We start from the raw sequence: 16090 nt of genomic DNA, 5'->3' as shown, positions 1-16090 counted from the left end.
GAGGCCAGGCCTGGCCCCACAGTGCCCACGGTGCCCGGCAGCCCCCGTGCACGATAATCCCGGCGCACAATAATCCCAGTGCACGGCACCCCCCGTGCGCCCGGCACCCCCCGGCGCACCATAATCCCGGCGCACCGACCCCCCCCCGCCCGGTGCACAACGATCCCGGTGCGTGGTACCCCCGCTGCACAGCCCCCCCGGTGCACGGCACCCCCCGGCGCACCATAATCCCGGCGCGCAGCCCCCCCGCTGCACGATAATCCCGGCGCGCAGCCCCCTCCCCCGGTGCGCTCTCCCCGCCGTGCGCTCTCCCCGCGGTGCGCGCTACCCCCGGTAACCCCCCGGCCGCCGCCGCCGCCGCTCCCCCCGGAGCCGCCCCCCCGGCCCCGCCATGGCCGCCGCCGTCGCCGCCCGGCCTCGCCCGCGCCCCCCCCGCCGCTACCTCCGGCAGCCGCAGCCGCTGCGGGACCCGCAAACCGCACCGGGAGCGAGCGGGGCCGGGCGGCGGCGGCAGCGCTCCGCCAGCGCCGGGCGGCCACGGGCACCGGCGGCGCGCACGGCCGCGCGGGCACCCGCGGCGGGGACACGCGCCGGGGAAGCGGGCACCCGCACCGGGGGCTGGGCGCTCTCGGCGGGGACCCCCCACCCGTGACGGTGGCGCACGCGTGGGTTAAAAGGGGGGGGTCCCCATCCTGGCAGGGGGTGATGGAGAGGGGGGAAACTGAGGCACGGGGGGGGGTGTGTAGGGCTCCGGGGGGGTTTGGGGGTAGGTTGGGGACAGCGCCGGTGGGTGTCCCCCCCCCCCCAACGCTGTGTCCATCGCCCCACGGGGTCGTCGCCCCACGGCCGTGGGTTGGGCAGGGCCGGGCGCGGTGGCCTCGCAGTGCCACCTGGTGGCCTCGCGTGGGGGGGGACACGGGGCTCCACGCGGGACCGGGGGGGCGCGGGAGGTTGGGGACAGTCGCGGGGCACGGTGGCACTGCAGCTCTGCTGGCTCGGCTCGGAGCACGGGTACCTGCCTGGGATGTGTCATGGGGACGTGGGGACACGGAGATGGGACATGGGGACATGGAGCCGGGCCAGGGAGTGGAGCTGCCCTACTGTGGGGACAAGCTGGGGGTCCCCAGAGCCCGCAGTCCCCCAGCACCCGATCCCCGTCCCTTCAGGGGATGATGGGGACATCCCAGACCAAGGGCCACGTGCCACCGCACAGTGTGTCACCTCCTGACCCCCCCGGGGACGTGCAGGACATGTGCCCCAGGTGTGTTTAGTCTGTGGATGAGTGAGGTGACCTTCCTCTGCTCTGCACACCGCTGGGGTAAACAGCACGGCCCCGTCCTGACAGCGGGGACACGGGGACACGGGGTCACAGGGACACGGGGACACAGGGACACAGGGACACGGGGACACAGGGACACGCCACATGGCCGGGGGGACGCAGGGACCCCTTGCTCCAAGCACAAATGTGGGGCTGGGCTCCCCGCTGCCTTCACGGGGACGTGGCCCCAAACAAACCTCAGGGCCTTGCACACACGTGTGAGTGTGCACACACATGCAGACACACACGCATGCACACAATTGCATGCACACACACACACATGCATGCACGCACAAACACTTGCATGCACATGCATGCACACACACTTGCATCCACACACACGGATGTGCACACCCATGAATGCACATCCATGCTCACTGACGTGCATGCACACATGTCCATGCATGAGGTTGCACACACACGTGCACATACATGCAGGCACACACTTGCATGCACACTTTTGCACACATCTGCACCCAAACACATGCACACACACATGCATGCACACACATGCACACACATGCATGCACAAACCTTGCATGCACACACACACATGCACACACACATGCACACACACACACACACGTGCACACCCACCCACACGCTGCCCATGCCCCCCCAAGCACACACGCACACCAAAGCCCCTGGCAGGGACCACCCCTGCGCAGCCCCATCCAGCACGCCTGCTCCTTGCACACCCCCGGCACACGGACCACACACGTGCACACACGCACGGCAGCGGAAGCGCAGCCGGGGCGAGCCAGGCGCGCCGACGTACGCAGCCCCAGGCCAACATACACACGCTGCTACCTGTATACAAACACCCGCCGGACGCACAAACACACCTGCACGTGTGTGCGCACACACGGGGACCGAGGGCACGGGCACGCGGGGACACGGGGACGTGGAAATGCAGGCAAGCCGCCGGGAGCACACGTGCACGCAGGCACACACGTGCGTACACGCATGTCTGAGTGCACAAAAAGCGCATGGATGTGCACGCACACACATGAACGCATGCACACATGTCCATACGTGCACACGCAGTCACGCACACGCGTGCACACCCCACGCCAAGCACCACGGGGCTGCTTGGCACCCCCGCAGGTGGCACCTGCGGACAGCCCCGCTCACACTGCACGGGGCCATCTCTGACCCCCCCCATCCACAAACCCCAAATCCACGACCCCCCCACCCACGAACCCCCATATCCATGACCTCCCCACATCCATAAACCCTCATCCACGAACCCCCCACGCCCATGAAGCCCCCACCCGCGACCCCCCACCCACGACCCTCCCTCCACGACCCCCCATCCCTAACCACCCCACCCATGACCCCCCCTCCATGACCCCATACCCATGACCCCCCCCATATCCACCACCCCCCCCACACGCCTCCCCTCCCACCCCCATATCCACCCCCCCAAACCTCTCCCCCCCCCCTCCGGACCCCCCACCTCGCGCCCCCCCACATCGCGCCCCCCCATGTCCGGCGGGGCGGAAGGCGGCGGCTGTGGGGGGGGTCCCTTCCTCCCCCCCCCCCCTTCCTCCCCCTTCCTCCTCCTCCTCCTCCTCCTCCTCTCGCTCCTCCCCGCGCCCCCGGTGCCCGGGCAGCGCCGCCCCCTCGGAGCGGGCCGGAGCGGGACGCAGCGGATCGGCGATGGGGGGGCTCGCCGGGGGGCTCGGGCACCGCTGCCCGCCCCTGCCCCTGGCGCTGGGGCTCTGCTGCCTGCTGCTGCCCCCCGCCGCCGCCTCCTGGAGCCCCCAGCCCCGCAGGTACCGGGCACCGGGGAGGGGGGCACCGGGGGGAACCGGGGGGGAACCGGGGGGGAACCGGGGGGGAACCGGGGACCGGGCAAAGCAGCGCTTGGGGGGGGGGTCCGGGCATGGGGGTGTTGGCACCAAGGAGGGTCCAGAGGGAAAGGGGCTGCTTGGGGCTGGGGTGCTGCAGACTGGGGGTTACTGGGGTGTACTGGGGGGTACTGGGGCTGGCAGGGCGCCTACTGGGGGTGCTGGGGGGTGCTGAGGCTGGTAGGGCTTACTGGGGGTGCTGGGGGGTACTGGGGCTTCCAGGGCTTATTAGGGGTGATGGGGGGGTACTGGGGCTGGCGGGGCTTACTGGAAATGCTGGGGGGTACTGGGGCTTACTGGGGCTGGCAGGGCTTACTGGGAGTGCTGGGGAGTACTGGGATTTACTGGGGCTGGCATCGCTGCTGGGGTTACCAGAACCACCAGGGTGCAAAGGTGCTTGGACACGCTGGGCTTGCTGGGGCTTACTGGGGGTAGCTGGCTTTACTGGGGGCAAATGGGCTTACTGGGGGTGACTGGGCTTACTGGAGGAGACTGGGCTTACTGGGGGTGACTGGGCTTGCTGGGGGTGCTCAGGGCTGGGGCTGGTGCGGGACAAGTGGCCCCATCCCCGAGGCCCTGCCCGTGCCAGGGGAGCGGAGGGGATCGGGGCACCCCAATGCCTGGGAGACATGGGGGGGCTCCAGTCCCTGTCCCTGCAGTCCCTGTCCCGGGGGGGGGGTGCAGCGGGGGGGTTGTTTACAGGAAATCTTTGGCGCTGGCCGTGTCTCCGGCACCGGATTGCCGGGACCTCCCGGTTCCGCTCGGCTCGGCGCGGCGACGGGCAGAAGCCACCTCATTTCCCCTTCCCTCCCCGCCAAGGCCAGGAGACCCCAGCACCCCAAAACCACCCCGGCGGGACCCCTCAAATCCTCCCCCACCACCCCACAGAGCCAGAGCCCCACACGCCCAGGCGCAGGGCGTGGAACCCCTGAGGCCGTGGGGTGCCGGCTCGGGCGCGCCGCCGGGAGCAGAGCCTGGGCGCGCTCAGCGCACGAGTGGCGGCCCCGCAGCGGGTGGCCCGGGTCAGCCCAGGCCATGCGAGCCCTCGCACGCCCGGCCCGGCCTCGCCGCCGGCTCCTGCCCCGCTCCCGGGGGGTTTCATCCCGCGCTGGCACCCGCCCCGCTCTCCGTGCCAGCCAAAACGGGCCGGGGCGCGTCCCCGTCCCCGCGGCGCAGCCGGGGCTGGCAGCGTCCCCAAACAGTGCCGTGCCCGCGCAGAAGGACACCCCCTCGGGGGTGATCGGGTTGGGAGCCATCCCGTGTCCCCCCCCTGCCCCCTACCCCGCTGGCATTTGTCACCCCGGCGCTGTCACCGCGCGGCTTTGGCCACCGAGGCTCTCGGTGCCGCCGTGGCCCTGGCGCGGCGCCCGGCTGGGACGCTGCCCGGCCGGAAAGCCCTGTGCCACCCTGCTGTGTCCCCCCCCCTCCCCGGCACGTCCCAGACAATTGTCTGTCCCCCCCCCCCTCCCCGCCACCACCAGCCACAGCCGCCTCCTTCCCCGCAGGCCCCCGAAAAGCTCAGTTTTCCACCCAAAATCGTGGTGCCCGCGGGGAGGGCGGCAGCCACCTCCGGGCTGGGGGGTGCCAAGGGCCACCCGGTGTCGTTGTGGCACTCGTGTGTGTCCCCACCACTTGTGTGTCCCCCCCCACCACTCGTGTGTGTCCCCCTCAGCCAGCGTGGGGACACCGGGGACCCAAAGAAAGGCGCCTTTGTGTGGGGTGGGTGGGGGGCACAGAGGGGGCCCCGCTCCAGGCGAGCCGGTGCCAGCGCGGGGTGGGTGGGAACGCGGCAGGAATGCGGGGCCCCCGCGTGCCCCATGGCCACCGAGGGTCCCCTCCGTGCCCCGTGGAGGCTGGGGGGGGACAATAGGGGACACTCCGCAAGCTGGGGTGGCATCACCAGGAGGGCGCAGGGAGGTTGGGGGTCACCGTGCGGGGACAACGTCCCACCGCTGGCACACGGGGGTGCTTTTGGGGCCAGCAAGGAGCACGGGGAGGGGGACACCGGCTCCCGTCACCCCCGTGGTGGCACCGGCGGTGGCACCGGTGGCTTTTTCTTGCAGCAACTGGTGCTCCTACGCCGTGACGAGGACGGTGTCGTGCCTGGTGCAGAACGGCACCTTCCTGCAGCGCGTCTTCCAGGGCTGCCGCTGGCCGCTGCCCTGCAGCGGGGGCAGGTGAGGGGACCCCCCAGGGACCCCCCTGTCCCCTCCCCGGGGGTGTCGGTGGCCACCCGCGGGGGTGACGGCGGCACCCGCTCTGTGCCGCAGCTACCGCGCCGTGGTGCGGCCGGCGTACAGGGTGGCCCTGAGGACGGTGACGGCGCTGGAGTGGAGGTGCTGCCCCGGGCACGGCGGGGCCGCCTGCGAGGAAGGTGGGAGAGGGAACGGGGTGGTCCCGGGAAGCCCCCACGGCGTGGTTAAGGGGGTGGGGGGGTGGGTATTGGGGGGGTAGGGGGAGAGGTGGGTGGTGCTGGGGGGTGGGGGGGTGGGTGGAGGGATGGACGGATGGATGGATGGGTGGACAGATGGATGGACATATAGATAGACAGGTGGATGGACAGACAGATGGACGCATGGACGCATGGACGGATGGATGGATGGATGGATGGACGGACGGACAGATGGACACATAGATAGACAGGTGGATGGACGGACAGATGGACGCATGGACGCATGGGTGGATGGATGGATGGATGGACGGATGGACGGACAGACGGACGGACGGATGGATGGATGGCTGGATGGATGGATGGATGTTCCTTGGGGTGGGTGGGTAGATGGATGGACAGACAGATGGATGAATGGATGGGTAGATGGTTGGATGGACAGATGGATGGATGGACGGACGGATGGACAGACAGATGGAAGGTTGGTTGGACGGACGGACAGATGGATGGATGGACGGACGGACGGACAAATGGATGGATGTTCCTTGGGGTGGGTGGATGGACAGACAGACAGACAGACGGACAGATGGACAGAGGGATGGGTGGGCGGACGGATGGACAGATGGAAGGTTGGTTGGATGGACAGACAGGTGGACAGACAGACAAAAGGAAGGTTAGATGGATGCTCCTCTGGGTGGGTGGGTGGAAAGACGGATGGATGGGAGGACGGACGGAAGGATCCGTGAATGGATGGATGGACACGTGGATGCTCCTCCGGATGGACAGACGGATGGATGGATGGGTGGGTGGAAGGACGGACGGACGGACAGACAGATGGAAGGACACACAAATGCTCCTCTGGGTGGGCAGAGAGATGGAAGGATTGAGGCATGGACGGACAGACGGGTGCTCCTCTGGATGGATGGATGGATGGACGGACAGACGGATGGAAGCTCCCGTGTGCGGATGAAGGGCTGGGGAGCTGGACAGACGGACGGGAGGATGGATGGTGGGGGGGGTGGGCGGACAGACAGACGGACAGACAGACAGACGGACGGTTGGGTGGCCATGCCCACGGACGGGGAAATGGAAAGGTAGGTGGCGGGGGGGGGGTAGGATGGGGGGGGGCACAGGCTGGGGGGCGGAGGTTGCTGCGTGTGGGTACGGGGCGGGGGGGGGCTGCCCGCGGTGTGCCACGAGGGGACCCCTGTCTGTCTGTCTGTCTGTCTGTCCGTCCGTCTGTCTGTCTGTCCCTCTGTGCGGGCGGCCGTGCCTGCGGGGCGGCAAATGAATGGGTGCCAGCCCGTGCCATGGGTGGGCCTGCAGCTGCCGGGGGGGGGGGACAACACACAGAGGGGGGGGACGACACACAAAGGGGACACACACAGAGGGGACACACACACACACACACACGGCCCCAGCCCCAAAGCTGGGTGGCACGGGGAGGGGATGGGGACACCCGGGGGGGCCCCGAGCCAGCTGGGTGGCAGCAGCAGGGTGGGGGGGGTGATGGGGGGGGCTCCTTCTCCTCCTCCTCCTCTTCCTCCCCCCCAGCCGCTGGCCGGGTGCCCCACATCTGGGCCCGCTTAGGGTGGCGCTGCCTGTCCCCTGCAGCCCTGGGGGTGGCCGTGCCTGGGTGTGGTGGCAGCCGGGGGGGGGACACAGGGGGTTGGTCCTGCTCCGGAGCCCCCCAGCCGTGTCCCCGAGTCCCCCCCCCCTCCAGGTTGGGACCCCACCTTGGGTTTGGATTGTGCGTGGTGCCCCCCCCTCCTCTCCAAACCCAGCCCCAATGGGGTTTTGGGGGGGGCTCAATGTTGGGGGGGGTGGATTTGGGGTACTGGGGGGGGCTGGGGGGGGCTGCAATGTGTCCGGGGGGGGTTGAGGGGTCTGGTTCGGGTATGGGGGGGGATTTGGGGGGGTCCTGGGCAAGGGTCGTGGCTGGGTTTGGGGGAAAAGCAGCGGCAGCCCCTGCAGCCCCCTCCCCAATTTGGGGTGACGCACAGCAGACTTCCACAGCACCCCCACAGCCACGGGGTGTCTGTGCCTGTTTGGGGGGGGGGGTCGATGCCCACGGGGGGGGGGTCCCTGACACCCCCTCCCCCCTCGGCAGACCCCCACGCCTTCCTCGCGCTGCGCGACACCGCGCGCCCCAGCGCCGCGCCCCAGCGCCGGACCCCCCTGCACCCCACGGCTTTCTCAGGTGGGTCCTCGGTGCCCCCCCCCTTTCTACACCCCCCCATCCACCCCAGGTTTGTGGGGGGGGGTCCTGGGCACCCCCCCACGAGCCCTGCACCCCGCTTTCTCCTCCTTAGGGTGCCTGAACTGCAGCCGCGTCGGGGAGCTGACGGCACGCCTGGCCACCCTGGAGGCGCAGGTGACCCCCCCGGTGCCACCCTAGGGTGCCACCACCTCGCCCCCCCCATGGGTGTGGGAGCCCGGGGGGGGGTCACCTCGCTGTCCCCATCTCCTTCGCAGGTGGCCCGGCTGTCGGTGGCCGAAGCCTCCCCGTCCCCAGCACCCAAGGGTGCGGACGCCGGGCGGCTCTGGGGGTCCCCGGCTGCCCAAGGGAGCCCCGGGGATGAAGGTAGGGGATGGAATTAGGGGGTGGGGGGCACCCTGGGGGTGGGTCTCGTGGCACTGATGCTGTGTCCCCCCCCCACCCCACAATACCCCAGGGGTCCCGTGGGGCAGCGAGACGCAGCGGGGAGCCACCGCGGGGCGTGACGGTGAGTGGGGAGCGGGCACCGAGGGGGGGGGACACACAAATGCACACCCCCGAGAGGAAACGGGGCGCGGGGTCCCCGGGGTGCTCCCCTGAGGGTGCTGCTCCCCCCCCCTATATCCCCCCCCGCAGGCAGACCCGGCTCGCGGGGCCCCCCCGGCCCCAAGGGAGACTCAGGAGGACGGGGAGCCTCGGGGCCCCCAGGTAAGGGGGGACCCCCCCCAGGTAAGGGGGCGTCCCCCAGCCTCCTGCTGCGTACATCTGAGGGGGGTCAGCCCCCCCAATAAGAAAAAATATTCTTCATCCTCCTCTTCCTCCCCGCAGGTCCCCCCGGCCCCCCGGGCCCCCCCGGGCGCGATGGTGCCAGGGGGCTCCCCGGGGAGAGGGGCCCCCCCGGCCCCCCCGGGCCCCCCGCCCCCGTGGGGCCGGCCATCCCCCGGCTCGCTGACCCAAGTAAGGATGTTTTTTTTTTGGGGGGGGCGTTAAGGGGGCCCTGAGGGATGCTCCAGCCCCCCCAAAACGCCTGCTGTGGCTTCTCCGCTGTCTCGTATCGGGGTTGTGCTCCGCCTGTCGCTGCTCTCAGGGGGTTTGGAGAGGGGGGGGTCCCTCTTCTTCTGGCCCACAGGGGTGGGGGGCACCCCCCCGGTGTGGGGTGCCTTGGCTGGGGGTGTCACCGCCTGCCCCCCCCCCCCCATTTCTCTCCCGCAGGGGACCCTCTGCTCTCCAACACCTTCACCGAAGCTGCCGGGGGCATCGTGGGCCCCGTGGGCCCCCCCGGCCCGATGGGGCCGATGGGTGAGTTCCCCCCCCCCTTCCCTGCACCCTCACCTTTTTTTTTTTGGGGGGTGTCACCGCGTTGAGACCAGGCTGAGCCATGCGCCCCCCTCCCTCCATCTCCTCGCAGGACCCCCCGGCCCCCCAGGACCCATGGGGCTGCCCGGCCCTCCAGGCCCCGATGTAAGTGCCGGGAGGATTTTGGGGTGGGGGGGGGGCACGGCTGGGCCTTGGGGTGCCCCCCCGGGCTGATGGCACCACCGCTGTCATTGTGCAGGGCAGAGCAGGGGCGCCCGGAGCCGCGGGACCCCGCGGGGACAAAGGTGACAGGGTGAGTGCCGGGAGCAGGGGGGGGCTCAGCTGGCACCCATGGGTGCCCCCCCCCGGCTCTGACCGGCTCTGTCCCCTGTCGTCCCCCCCCATTCCACACAGGGTCCCCAGGGACACCCAGGCAGCCGTGGCCAGGACGGGGCGCAGGTACGTGGCCCCCCCCCGGGGGTAGGGGGCTGTGCTGGGGCGCGGGGGGGGCCCCCCCTGCCCGCCCCCCCTCTGCCAGTCCCTTCTCCTTTCTGTGTTGCAGGGCGAGCCGGGCCCCAAGGGCGAGCCGGGCGACAAGGGCACATGGGTGAGTGCGGGGTACCCGGGGGGGGGGGCACTGATGTGCTTCAGGTTTGTGTGGTGGTCCTGGGACCCCAATAATGGCAGGGGGGGCCCCAAATGTGCCCTATGCTTGCATCATCTCTCTGGGACCCCAATAACAGCACGGGGGGCCCCAAATGTGTCCCATGTTTTTGTCATGTCCCCAGGACCCCAATAATGGCATGGGGGTCCCCAAATGTGCCCTGGGTTTGTGTCATATCCTTGGGACCCCAATAACGGCAGAGGGGGCCTCAAATGTGCCCCGGGTTTGTGTTGTGGCCCTGGGACCCCAATAATGTCAGCGGGGTCCCCAAACGTACCCCGGGTTTGTGTCATATCCTTGGGACCCCAATAATGGCACAGGGGTCCCAAAATGTGCCCCATGCTCACATTGTGTCTTGGGGACCCCAATAATGGCACGGGGCTCCCCAAATGTGCCCCGTGCTCATTCGGCACCCCCTTTTCCTCCCCCTACACACCCACGTAGGGGTGCTGCCCCCCCCCTATATGGCAGCGAGTTTGGGGGTGCCCCCCAGCCCCTCTTCCCTTACCCCCCCCCCTTCTTTTTCTCCGCAGGGGGAGGGTTTACACCAGCTCCGCGAGGCTTTGAAGATTTTAGCCGAGCGGGTTTTAATCTTGGAAACAATGATTGGGCTCTATGGTGAGTAGAGGGGGGGGGGCGCAGGAGCCAGGCAGGGCTTGGGGACCCCCCCACCCGGGACCCCCCCACCCGTGGGGAGCCGGGCACCACGGGGTCTTGTGTGTGTCCCCCACCACCCTAGTGGGGTCTCCGTTTTTGGGGCACGGCGCACACGGGACCCCCCCGGGAGGCTGCGTGCCCCCCCGGCAAGGCCCCCCCCACACCCACCCAAAGGACCCAGCACCCACCCCCCTGGACCCACGGGGACGGGGGGCACCCCCCGCATCCCCATGGGGCCACGGGACCCCCCCCCCCACCATACACACATCCCCCCCGGGAGATTTTGGCACCCCGAAGGCCACGCACCGCTGTGTCCCCCCCCCCCTCCTTGCTCTGCTCTCTTCCCCCCCCCAGGCCCGTAGCTTCCAGAGCCTCCTGCGGCAGCAGGCCCGGCTGGAGGTCCTGGCCAGGAGGGTCACCTTGCTGGAAGCCATCATCTGGCCAGGTAATGTCCCCCCCCCCCACCATGATGTCCCCCCCATGGCCTCCTCCTCCCCTCCTCGCATGGGCCGGGGGCGCCGCGTCCCCCCCTGGAGTGGGACTGGAGCAAGGGGATGGGGAAGGGATGGCCCCCAAGAGGGGTCTTTGGGGTGGGGGAGGTCTCCGAGGATCATGGGGGGGGGGCCCAGGGGGTGAGGGAGGCCATGGAGCTCCTCTGGAGCCGAGGGGGACCGTGGGGACCCTCTTGGGTTGAGGTCTTGAGGCTCCATGGACCAGGGGGGACCTTGGGGCTCCTCATGGGTCAAGGGAGACCCCTGAGGAGCAAAAGAGCCCCTGGAGAGCCCCAGAGGTCCTGGAGCCTCCCTCAAACCAAGGGAGACCATGGAGGACCTCTTGGGTTGAGGTCTTGTGGCTTCTTGAGGCCCCGGAGCTCCTCTCAAGCCAAAGGGGACCATGGAGACCCTCTTGGGTTGAGGCCTTCTGGCTCCATGGACTAAGGGAGGAGACCTTGGGGCTCCTCATGGGCCAAGGGAGACCCTTGAGGAGCAAAAGAGCCCCTGGAGCCTCTCTCAAACCAAGGGAGACCATGGAGGGCCTCTTGGGCTGAGAGAAACCTTGTAGCTCCTCTCAGACCAAGGGGACCATGGACGGCCTCTTGGGTTGAGAGAGCCCCTGGAAACCCTCTTGGACCCAGGGAGACCATGGAGACCCTCTTGGGTTGAGGCCTTGTGGCTCCATGGACCAAGGGAGGACACCTTGGAGCTTCTCTTGGAGCCAGAGAGCCCCTCTCAAGCCAGGGGAGACCACGGAGACCCTCTGGGGTTGAGGGAGCTCCTGGAAACCCTCTTGGACCCGGGGAGACCATGGAGACCCTCTTGGACCAAGGGAGGCCTTGGAGCTCCTCTTGGAGCCAGAGAGCCCCTAGAGCCCCTCAAACCAAGGGGGACCACGGAGACCCTCTTGGGTTGAGGTCTTGTGGCTCCATGGACCAAGGGAGGACACCTTGGGACTCCTCATGGGTCAAGGGAGACCCTTGAGGACCAAAAGAGCCCCTGGGGTCTCTCTCAAACCAAGGGAGATCATGGAGGGCCTCTTGGGTTGAGGCCTTCTGGCTCCATGGACCTGGGGAGACCTTGGGACTCCTCATGGGCCAAGGGAGACCCTTGAGGAGCAAAAGAGCCCCTGGGGCCTCTCTCGAACCAAGGGAGACCATGGAGATCCCCTTGGGTTGAGGCCTTGTGGCTCCGTGGACCAAGGAGACCAAGACCTTGGGGCTCCATGAGGACGGAGGGAAACCTTGGAGCTCCTCTTGGAGCCAGAGAGCCCCTCTCAAGCCAGGGGAGACCACGGAGACCCTCTGGGGTTGAGAGAGCTCCTGGAGACCCTCTTGGACCCAAGGAGACCATGGAGACCCTCGTGGCTTGAGACCCTGTTGCTCCCTGAAGCCCAAGGGAGGCCTCAGAGCTCCTTCATCCGGAGCCCATGGATTCCTCCTGGGCCCACTGCTGGCCTCGTTGCTCCCCATGGACCGAGGGAGACCCTCGAGGAGAAAACCCCCCCCAGAGCCCCCCTCGAACCAAGGGGGACCACGGAGACCCTCATGGGTGGAGGCCTTGGAGCTCCCCCCAGGGCCAGGCTGCGCCCCCCCTTCCTCTCCCCTCCCTTTCCACTGCGCTTTGCTGGGGGGGGGCTGCCGGGGGTGCCAGCGGGGGGGTCCCAATGTAGGGATGGGGACACCACGGGGTGGCACTTGGGGACAACGCGGTGCCACAATTTGGGGGGGGGCCAGGAACCGTTATGGAGTCAGAGCCCACCTTGTGTGCCATGGGGGCACCCGGTGACCCTACCAGCACTGGGGGGGGGTCCCTGGGGGACATTTGGGGACATTTGGGGACATTTGGGGACAGGGAGGGGTCTCCACCACCCCGCAGCCCCCCAACCTCACCCCCCCTTTTCTCTCCTTTCCTCCCCACAGAACCCGAGCCCGGTTCGGGCAGTGGGGGTCCGGCGGTGCCCGGCCCCCCCCACGGCAGGCGCAGCCGCTCGCCCCCCACCCGGGGCGCAGCCCCCAGCCAGGACCCCCCCGGCGGGCCCTGATGGAGCAGGGGGGGCCTGGTGGCACCCCCCCCACGGCCACCGCTGTCCCCCCACCGTGTCCCCACACCCCCCCGGGGGGGGTCTTGGTGCTAACCGGTGGCACCACACCGGCCTGACCCCCCCCCCGCCCCCCCCCATCCCTTTTGTGTCCCCCCCAGCTTTGGTCCCCGCTGCTTGCACCCCGCTGAAGGGGGGCACGGGGTGCCCACCCTGGTGCTGGGGAGGGGGCGTGGGTGTCCCCACGCCCCCCCCCCCCCCCCGCGCTCCGTCCTGGCTGCTTTGGGCGCTGCGAGGTCATTAAAGGTGTCCACAGAAGTGTCACCCGTGTCACCCCCCCCGTGTCACCCCCCCCGTGTCACATCCTTGGGGGGTGGGGGGCTGGCACCCTCCACACGGGTGGGGGCTGGTGGTGGGGACACGCGTGGGTGGGGGGCGCGGCGGGGGGCTCGCCCCATGGGAAGGGGGTGGCACAGTGAGGGGGGGCACCCAGGGACCCCCACCCACCCAGGGGACCCCCACTCACCCACCCCCCACTGGGACCCCCACCTATGCGACACCCACCCAGGGGACCCCCACGCACCCGTGGGACCCCCACCCATCCACAGGACCCCCACCCAGGGGACCCTCACCCAGGGGACCCACACACACTTGTGGGACCCCCAGCCGGGGGACACCCACCCAGGGGACCCCCACCCACGGCACCCTCACCCAAGGGACCCCCACCCACCCGTGGGACCCCCACCCATGACACCTTCACTCAGGGGACCCCCACCTGTCTGTGGGACCCCCACCCGTGGGACCTGCACCCAGGGGACCCCCACCCATCCATGAGACCCCCACTCATGACACCCTCACCCAGGGGACACCCACCCACCCGTGGGACCCTCACCCAGGGGACCCCCACCCACCCATGGGACCCCCACCCACGGCACCCTCACCCAGGGGACCCCCACCCCCTTTGGGACCCCCACCCACGGCACCCTCACCCAGGGGACCCCCACCCACCCGTGGGACCCCCCCACACCCCCTAGGAGACCCCCACCCCCCCCGTAGCCCCCCCATATCCCCCCGTAGCCCCCCATGACGTCACGCGGGACTCCCCTCCCTCCGCGTGACGTCAGCACCCCCTCCCTCCCCTCCCTCCCCTCCCCGGACCGTACCATCCCCCTCCATCCCCCCCTCCCCCCCTTTCCCCTCCGCGGTTGGTACGTGCGGGCGGGCAGGGCGGCGCATGCGCAGCGCGGGGGCGGCGGCGGCGGCCGGACGTTGGGAGCGCGGAGGGAGGAAGGCGACAAAATGGCGTCCACGGGTGAGGGCGGCCCGGCCGCGCCGGGGGGGGACGGCACCGGCCGGGACGGGGCTGGAGGGCCCGGGGAGGGCTCCTCGGAGCCGGGGGAGAGCAGAGAGAGCTGGGGAGATCGGGGGGTTTCGGGGAGAGCGGCTGCGGGCTGTGGGGGCCTCGGGGGGGGAGGTAACGGCCTGTGAGGGGGGGGGGGAGGGTTCGCTGAGGGGGCTGTGAGGGCCCGGGTGGGCCTCAGGGCGCTGTGGGGCTGGGGATTGGCAGGGCTTTGTCCTTTTTATAATATTAGCGTGTTATAGTATGGCTGCTTTATTATATTATCCCTTTATAGTGTTTGTTTTATAACGTTAAGGCGTTAGGGCTGCGGGAGTGGGGCTGAAGCGTTTTAACGCGGGCCCGTTGTGGTGTGTGGAGCCTGGCAGGGCCCCGGGGGCCTGCCCCGACGCCTTCCCCGTGTGTCCTGCCCGTTGCTGCTCCCTGGGAGGCGATTTCCCTCTGACAGACATCCCCGCTGGTCGTAGCAGCTCCTCCAGTGTCACCCTGAGTCCTGCCAGCCGTGCAGGGAAGGGGAGCAGCCTGCCCCGTAAGCTCGTATCTCTGTACGTTGGGATTGCACACAGGCAGATCCACGGCCTCAGAGCTGCTGCTGGGTGCAAACGGCGGTTCCAGAGCGGTTCCTGGAGCCCCCAGCAGCTCGGTGGGAAGCAGAGTGGTGAAAGTTACACCCTAAGGGTGGCTGAGGGCTGTAGGAAGGCTTCAGGTGGGTTCTGTAAATTCGTAAAGCTCGCTTTTTTAATAGAGAGCGGCTTGTCCCAAGGTGCAATCACAGCAGAGACACCAGAACGTTTCCATGCGAGGGTCTGAGCAGAGCTCTGCTCCCGTTCAGCCTCTGAGTGCGGCTCAGTCGGATGCTGAAGCCCAGGCAGCAAACAGGAGCAAACTCTGAGCCCATTCCTGATCCTCGGGACCTTTCAGGTCCTGGGAGGGCTGGAGAAGCGCTCTGGCTGGAGAGGTTCTGTCAAAGCCATGGGTTTGCTCTAAAGCCTTGGATGGGAGCTGGAAGTGGTGACTTGGAGGGAAAACGTGCATGCAGGAGCTGTAAACGCTCAAATACAGCCTTGTAGTTGCCGCGTGGATGCGTTTCCCAGCCCTAGCAGCCAGCCGGGCCAGCGCAGGCTTTTTCTGCTGGGGTTTTGGGGATTTCAGTTCTTTAAACCAGAGCGTTGGCACGGGCTAGGGATTTGGGGAAGGAATCGCTGCCAGCTGCCTGTTTGGAACCCTGATAGGGACAAGTGTTAGAACTTTCCAGCGATTTGTTTGTGTCCTTGAAAGTTAAATAGAAAGCGAAGTGTTGTCATTCCAACGGACCCGGAGCTTGCAACCTGGCCCTTTGAAACCAGGGGTTTTGTGAGTGTCAGCCCCGCAGTTTCTTTTGTTCCTAAACAAAACACCCCGCTGCCAGTCCCCTTGGGTGTTAGCCAAGGTGGCAGTTAAATTAAAGTAGGGTCATTTGAGATCAAAGTTGTGGCTGTGGGAGCAGCAGGAGCCATAAAGGGAAGAGGGGTTTTGTTTCCTTTAAAAAGGCTGAGAAAGTGCATTTACCTTACTCTTTGGAGGCTGGATTTCCAGCGGTTTATAGCGGTCCTTTGGAGTTGCAGGAGGAAATTCCAGCTGCTGCCTTCTTACGCTGTTAATTTTGTTAAGCCTTTGTTAACTTTTTTTTTTTTTTAATTTTCCTTTTTCTCTTGCAGATTACAGTACCTACAGCCAAGCTGCAGCTCAGCAGGGGTAAGTCGCATCGTGCTCTTATCCCACCCCACAAAAAGGTGTGATGTGTGTGCAGTAACTGCGCTGTAG

The 16090-nt window shown here is 68.0% G+C and overlaps 1 protein-coding gene across 1 annotated transcript; it reads left to right on the top strand.

Moving 5' to 3' along the window:
• The first annotated feature begins 2963 nt into the window (after positions 1–2963).
• LOC116495993 (EMI domain-containing protein 1-like) lies at positions 2964–13053 on the top strand. Its single transcript, XM_032198782.1, has 15 exons — positions 2964–3096; positions 5235–5348; positions 5442–5545; positions 7671–7760; positions 7873–7934; positions 8036–8144; positions 8415–8486; positions 8607–8735; positions 8991–9077; positions 9187–9239; positions 9334–9387; positions 9489–9533; positions 9637–9681; positions 10750–10840; positions 12812–13053. The coding sequence occupies exons 1-15, from the start codon at positions 2981–2983 to the stop codon at positions 12931–12933; spliced, it is 1293 nt and encodes a 430-aa protein (XP_032054673.1). The 5' UTR covers positions 2964–2980; the 3' UTR covers positions 12934–13053.
• Positions 13054–16090: the final 3037 nt, after the last annotated feature.

The sequence above is a fragment of the Aythya fuligula genome, chromosome 17 (assembly GCF_009819795.1).
Source record: "Aythya fuligula isolate bAytFul2 chromosome 17, bAytFul2.pri, whole genome shotgun sequence".
NCBI classification, from domain to species: domain Eukaryota; kingdom Metazoa; phylum Chordata; class Aves; order Anseriformes; family Anatidae; genus Aythya; species Aythya fuligula.
The sequence above is the reverse complement of the archived record's forward strand: the minus strand, read 5'-3'. Positions and strand labels throughout refer to the sequence as shown.

Excerpts from the sequence above, each read along its gene's own strand:
- LOC116495993 (XM_032198782.1), top strand. The coding sequence starts at position 2,981 with ATGGGGGGGCTCGCCGGGGGGCTCGGGCACCGCTGCCCGCCCCTGCCC. Across the intron at positions 8,487-8,606 it reads GGGAGCCTCGGGGCCCCCAG|GTCCCCCCGGCCCCCCGGGC; the intron begins GTAAGGGGGGAC and ends TCCTCCCCGCAG. Across the intron at positions 9,388-9,488 it reads GCGGGGACAAAGGTGACAGG|GGTCCCCAGGGACACCCAGG; the intron begins GTGAGTGCCGGG and ends CATTCCACACAG.